Below are 7233 nucleotides of genomic sequence, written 5' to 3' on the forward strand. Positions count from 1 at the left end.
TAATTTGACATCTGTGTACTCTATTGTGTGCTCCCCACCTGAAGTCTAGTTTCCTTCCATTGCCATACATCTGACCCCCTTACCACTTCACCTTCCCCTCCCCCCTTCCCCTGGGATAACCGTCATTCTGTTGTCTGAATCCGAGTTTGTTTTTGTTTTATTGGTTACTTTTTGTTTTACATGTCACATATGAGTGAATCATAAAGTTTTTGTTCTTTTTCATCTGATGTATTTTACTTAGTATAATCGTCTCAAGATCCGTCCATGTTGTTGCAAATGGCAATATTTTGTCTTTTTATGACTGAGTAGAATCCTATTGTGTATATGTACCATATCTTCTTTCTCTAATCATCCCTCAGTTGACACTTAGGTTGTTTCCCTGTCTTGGCTATTGTAAATAATGCTGCAGTGAACACAGGGATATATATATAAATATAAATATAAATATAAATATATATATATATATAAATATATATATATATATATATATATGCACACATATATATTTGATTTCAGAGAAGAGGAGATAGAAGGGTCATATGATAGTTCTATTACTAATTTTTGAGAGGCCTTTATACTGTTTTCTATAGCGGCTGTACTAATTTACATTCCCATAAGGCAGTGGTTCTCAACCTTCCTAATGCAGCGACCCTTTCGTATACAGTTCCTCATGTTGTGGTGATCCCCAATTTCATTGTTACAAATTGAACATAATTAAAGCAAAATGATTAATCACAAAAACAATATATAATGATATATGTGTTTTCCGATGGTCTTAAGCGACTCCTGTGAATGGGTTGTTCAACCCCCAAAGGGGTCGCGACCCACAGGTTGAGAACCGCTGTTTAAACCATTTTTTTAGAGCCCTTCCTATATGATCATGGTTCACCTGCACTCAGACTTTTCATTTGAACTCAGGTTCCAGCAAGGAAAATAAGACCCACTCCGGTCTTTAAAACAGAGGAAATTTGAGATGGTGAATAAAGAGCTGAAAAGCCAAGAGGACAATGAGTCAACCCAGATATGAGCAACACTGGGAAGCCGCGACCACGCCTGTGTCTGCAGGGACGAAGGTAGTGTTATCAGGTGGAAACTGGACCCGAGTGGAGATGCAGCCGCTGCCAGAGACCTCTCAGAAAGGAGAAGGGGCGCAGAGGGTGGGATTTCTTCCCTTCTCCTGCCTCTGTCTTTTCAGCAGCGCCTCCATTGGTCAAATCTGCTTCAGAGCCAGGGAGCAATGGAACCTGGGAATGTAGTTTCTTAAGGTACAGAGCATGGAGAGAAGGGCAGGCAATGGACCTGAGCAAATAGGCAGCTGACTGGCACTACAAAGTGTAGTGTATACGCTTCATTCCATCAGTCCTGTAGCAACTACTTACTGAGAACCCACTATAGGTGTCCGGTACCTTGCTAGCAGCTGGGGATACCACAATAAGCAACACGGTCCTGATCAGAGACTGAGGAGAAATAGAATAAACACACAACCATTGAATTATAAAGTGCGTTGAGTGCAACGCAGGAAACCATCGCAGTGCTGACAGCGAGTGATTTAGAGGAGAAGTACAGCCCTCTGCCCTTTTAAGTCTGTTAAGTGACTCTTCAGGTGTGCATGCAGAAAACCTGTGCTCAGGAAAGAACAGAATATTTATATCTAGAAAAAGTTTTAAAAAGATCTTGTGACTTAGCATCTGCATTTAGGTCTTTATTGTCCCAAAGCTGTGTGTGTGAGATTGTAACAGAATGGGTGTGTGTTGCGGGGAGAGAGAGGGAGAAAAGAGAAAGAGAGAGATAAATAGAAACAGAGAGGGAGAGAGACAGAGACAGTGGGAGAGAGAGAGGGAGAGGGAACAGCGCAAAGGAAGATTCCTTCAGGAAAACATCCTAGGGAGCCAGAGGGCTCAGGGCAGCTCAGCTCCGGCAGGCTTTCTAGGCCCCACCTCCCTTCCCTCTCATCATAACTTGTGATCTGAGAGGCATGAAAGAATCTGAGCCCTTCCCCCAGCCTCACCCTCTCCCTGGGCTGCTCAGCCAGGCTCCAAGTCAAAACCAGCTCACAAGTCGGAGGGGCCACGCAGGAGGTGGCCGGCTGCAGGCAGGTTCCTCACCCAGTGGCCATGGGCGGCAACAGTGGACAGCCAGGCACGCACACCTACAGATCCCTCGCCGAGGACGGCCCCTTGGCCGCGGGGGAGCCGCCCAGGAGACCCACAGGCCGGCTCATCATGCACAGCATGGCCATGTTCGGCCGGGAGTTCTGCTACGCCGTGGAGGCGGCCTACGTGACCCCCGTGCTGCTCAGCGTGGGCCTGCCCAAGAGCCTGTACAGCGTGGTGTGGCTCCTCAGCCCCATCCTGGGCTTCCTGCTGCAGCCCGTGGTGGGGTCGGCCAGTGACTACTGCCGGGCTGGGTGGGGCCGCCGCAGACCCTACATCCTGGCCCTGGGCGTCATGATGCTCCTGGGCATGGCTCTGTACCTCAACGGGGACACCGTGGTGTCAGGTCAGTGCGCTGCTGCAGGCGGGCAGGCCGGGAAAGGGTCCTACTAGGTAACTCAGTAGGAGTGTTTGGGTTTCTCTGTGGGACACTTAACGATTGCTTACGACCGTTCATCTCTCCTAGGTTTCCATGAACTTCCAACTTGGAATGACCCAAATTCTGTGCTTGAGGAGATTTTACTTTTAGAAACATGAGGATGCATTGTTGTTGGTTTAGTGTGTGTGTGTGTGTGTGTGTGTGTGTGTGTGTGTGTGTGTTTTAAAATAGAATTAAATTTTTATCTACTTTATCAAACTTAATGTTTTCACATACTTATTAATTGCCATGTTTGGAACCCATTACATGTTATTTAGTACTTTGTCCATTTAACCAGCTATAAATATTGCAAATTTATTTGCAATAAATTACTTGTGTGTCCCAATAAGGGTTAATCCTGTTCAGAGCTTTATGCGGAGCTGCTTAGTGGGTGCAGGGCATCCGTCTGCAGCTCCAGGGGACATTCTGGCAAATTCTGGACAAAACAGACGTGATGGTGAGCACTTTTTCTAGCCATTAATCAACCACCAATTAATCAGTAATTAGTCAGTAATTGGTGGTAGTGGATAAAAAGTTGCCCTGAAAAAAGGATCATAAATGTAAAAATAGCACACATGCTTAGGCCTTTAACTCCCAGGCAAGCAGAATGTATGATAATGAGGCAGGATAATTAGTTCTCTTTCATATATATGTAAAAGAGGGCATAAGTACATAAAGGTAGAATACTTCTGGAAGAATCACAAGAAAACCGGATAAGACTGTTGCCTCCAGGGAGGGCACTAAAGGACTGGCGGGGAGAAGTGGAGGACAGGCTTACTTTCTGCTATCATTCAAACAACGTGCATATCTTACATATTATTCCTAAAAAATTAACTGAAAGCAAGAAAAATTGTTAAGATTGGATGAATAAAGTGTGACATAGGCATAGAATACATATTATTTAGCTGTTAAAAATTGTGAAATTGATCTTCATTAATTGGAATGTGAAGACAGGGAGTTGGTTATAAATGAGCATGTGCACATGGTCCCGTGAGTCAGGGCATCACTGGGGCTCTGGAGATGCAAATCCTCAGGCTCTACCTCACACCTACTGAGGAATCATGGGAGAACCATGGAGACTCATGGGAGATGGAGTCCAACCATCCAATCTATTAACAAGTCATCCAAGCGCTGATAAGTGTGCTAAAGTTTGTAAAGCACCGCATTAAGGCACAAATGTACACTTTTCTCTGCATGTGTGTAAGCGCATAAAGGGACGTGGGAAGGAGGGCCACCACTGGCCTTAGGATCTGAAGCATTTCCCCAGGTTTTCTATATCGTTGAAATGGTTTACAATAAGCATGCACAATTTTTAAAACTGCTCTAAAGAGATATGAGTAACATACCACAAAAGTCACCATTTTAAAGTGTACAATGAGGTACTTTTTAGTATATTGGCAAGGCTGTGCAACCATCACCCTATCTAATCCCACAACATTTTTATCATCCCACAAGGAAACCCAGTAAGCACTAGCAGTCACACCCCATCCTCCCCTCCCCACAGTCAAGGCAGCCACTCAATCAGCTTTCTGTCTCTATCGATTTGCCTTTTCTGGCCCTTTATTGGAATAATTCTTAAAACCCAAACAAAATAGTAAAGTTTTTATTTGGAAAACAAAGCAAAATGAAAGCAAAGGGAGATCATTTGGTGCCAGGAGGTCTGGGTGGGAATAAAAATGCGAGTCATTTCAAACCAAGCTTTGGGTGCCCACTGTTTGTTTCTCTTCTAGCGCTGATAGCTGACCCACGGAGGAAGCTGATCTGGGCCATCACCATCACCATGATGGGTGTGGTTCTCTTTGACTTTGCTGCGGACTTCATTGACGGGCCCATCAAAGCCTACTTGTTTGATGTCTGCTCTCACCAGGACAAGGAGAGGGGCCTCCACTACCACGCCCTCTTCACAGGTAGGGAACATTCCAGAAGGTCTCTTCTCCAGCTCCCAGGCAGACAGGCCCTTCCACTGAAGCCATTCCTGTTTCTCTGCACGTTGAGTTTTTTTGAATGAATGGATCACTTGATGGAATGCTCCCATCACGCGGGGCTCTGCTCCCAGTGTATTTCTCTAAACAAAGTCAGCTTGTGACCAGGCTGCGGAGTTTTGCAAAGGAAGTTTACATAAGAGCTTTCTGAAGAGCCATCTGTGGAGACATTTACAACCGAAATGAAAAGAGGCCTTGTGCACTTTACTTTTTGGTTGCTTAAAAAAAAAAAAAATCAGTAATTTAGCATCAGCATTACTTCAGAGCTTGTTAAAAATGCAGTTTCCTGCCCCCTGCCCCCTCCAGTTATTTTGATTCAGTGGGTTTGGGGTAGGGGCCCAGAAATGTGCATTTTTAAAAATATATATTTTATTGATTTTTTTACAGAGAGGAAAGGAGAGGGATAGAGAGTTAGAAACATCGATGAAAGAGAAACATCGATCAACTGTCTCCTGCACTCCCCCTACTGGGGATGTGCCCGCAACCAAGGTACATGCCCTTGTCCAGAATCGAACCTGGGACCCTTCAGTCCGCAGGCTGGCGCTCTATCCACTGAGCCAAACCAGTCAGGGCAGAAATGTGCATTTTTTTAAAAAATATATTTTATTGATTTTTTACAGAGAGGAAGGGAGAGGGATAGAGAGTTAGAAACATCGATGAGAGAGAAACATCGACCAGCCGCCTCCTGCACCCCTCCTACCGGGGATGTGCCCGCAACCAAGGTATATGCCCTTGACCGGAATCGAACCTGGGACCCTTGAGCCTGCAGGCCGATGCTCTATCCACTGAGCCAAACCGGCTTTGGCTAGAAATGTGCATTTTTAATAAGTACCCCAGATGATTCTGTGGCAAGTATTCCAAGAACCATGTTTAAAAAACAGAAATAGAAACAAACCAAGCAAATGACAATTCCCTGGGAGATTTCTTAGTTCCATAAAGAACTGGCATCTCCTCGACCTCCTGGTCTGAAAGAAGCCACGGCAGGAGGGCAGCGGGGCTGTTCCGGGGCTGTTGCTGGCCTCCTGTGGTTGCTGTGGGCCGTTCACGTAGAGCTGTGCTACTAATATTCAGCATGCGCTTATAGGACTGTTCTAGGGCTAGGGTTCTACCTGAGGCTGCAGCACCATCCCGGCCCAGGAGGATTTTTATATCTACCAGTCTATCTTATTTGATCGACTTCCTAGCCCAGCCAATCTATTTATTTCTTATTTTTATATATTCTCTCTCCTCTCATGGCCAGTAGGTCCCAGTGAGAAGCAGGATCCTGTGTTCTGTTGTTTATGTCTCCAGAGCGAAGAGCAGTGCCCACATAGGGAAGCCATTGGGTCAATATGTGTTGTCGACCACAGGTTTGAATGTTTGAATGTCTGAGCACTTGGCTGCCCAAGATAGAGTGCAGTTCCTCTCGCTTCGGGGAAGGTGGGGGAGCAGGAGTCCGTTTCTGTCTGTCACTGGCCCTGACCATCCTGTCTACAGCAGAGAGATTCAACTGCATGCTCCTGATTTAAATCCTGTAATTCCTTCTGCTCTATCATAATGCCCTGAATTTAATTACAGCAAAGCCATGGGAGACTTGTTGGCTTTTGAACACGACACATTGAGAATTACATTGCACTAATATTTGGCAATGTGGCTGCCACCTCCCAGTTTACGACAGTGTTAGTCTTGGCCAAACAATCTCTGCTTTGCTGCCTCTGATATTCGAAGATTGAACCTCTGTATTTTGATTGCTTTTTCAAGGCTAACACATGATAGTGTTTCTATGAGTTTGGGAAAATATCTGGAGGTTTTCTGCTGATATTGGCATAAGGTGTAGTCTCAGCAAATATGTATAATTTTAATATATTACCTTGGTTTGGGATCTTACTACATCTTATCTGAGCTTTGTATTTATCCCTTAACTGCTTTTCAGCCTAAAACTTCCTCCTATTTTAATTGAACCACTACACAGCTTCCAGATTCATTTTCCTAAAAGACATATCCGACTGGGGCTTAAGTGATAATCCCAGAGAGTCTACATTATTTGTGAACATCTCTCCTATCACCCATGAACTACAGTATGGCTTGTTTTGTGCATACAGACCTGCATAGTGATGGATACATATAAATATATCTGTTAATGTTTACTCCTGGACATGGGCTCAATGCATGCAACAGCAGATAGGATCACCCATGTTATATAAAATGCTGTTTTGTCTTTCTGTGCTCTCTCCCTCTTTGCAAAGTGGGACTAGATGAATTGTGTTGGGTTAAATGTGGCTGTGACCCCACCACGTGACCTGCTCTGAGTGGCAGGCCACATTGAAAGATGGAGTGAAAACAACAAGCAGCGCACTGCCACTCTGCCCTGCCTTGCACACATACCGGGCCTCCTAATTTGCATGAGCTTGGTGGAGAGATGGCTACAGCATTCTGCATGAAACAAGCATTGGTGAGAAAGCCAGGTTCAGTATCAGGGCCCATTTTGACTCCCACCAACACTAAGATATTCCTCCAGGGAAGCCAGTCATCTGAGTAAGTTGAAATTCTTTTTATTTATTTCAGAGCTATAGTCCAGGCCCAACAATTCCAAGCACTTTCAAATAAGTGTCAAAAGGTTCATTGCCAAAATATCTCCTAGCATATTTCTGACTTTTTAAAATTTTTTTTTTCATTGATTTTTTGAACAGAGAGGAAACGA

At 44.7% G+C, this 7233-nt stretch overlaps 1 protein-coding gene across 1 annotated transcript in view; it reads left to right on the forward strand.

Annotated features, from left to right (window-relative positions):
- Window positions 1-1526: 1526 nt before the first annotated feature.
- The window catches only part of SLC45A2 (solute carrier family 45 member 2), a 24722-nt gene continuing 19015 nt past the window's right edge, over window positions 1527-7233 (forward strand). Inside the window, exons 1-2 of the mRNA XM_006761770.2 lie at window positions 1527-2499; window positions 4302-4478. Of these exons, the coding sequence (XP_006761833.1) occupies window positions 2115-2499; window positions 4302-4478 (562 nt within the window). The 5' untranslated portion in view covers window positions 1527-2114. The remainder of the gene's footprint in view (window positions 2500-4301; window positions 4479-7233) is intronic.

This window comes from Myotis davidii, unplaced genomic scaffold, assembly GCF_000327345.1.
Source record: "Myotis davidii unplaced genomic scaffold, ASM32734v1 scaffold496, whole genome shotgun sequence".
NCBI classification, from domain to species: domain Eukaryota; kingdom Metazoa; phylum Chordata; class Mammalia; order Chiroptera; family Vespertilionidae; genus Myotis; species Myotis davidii.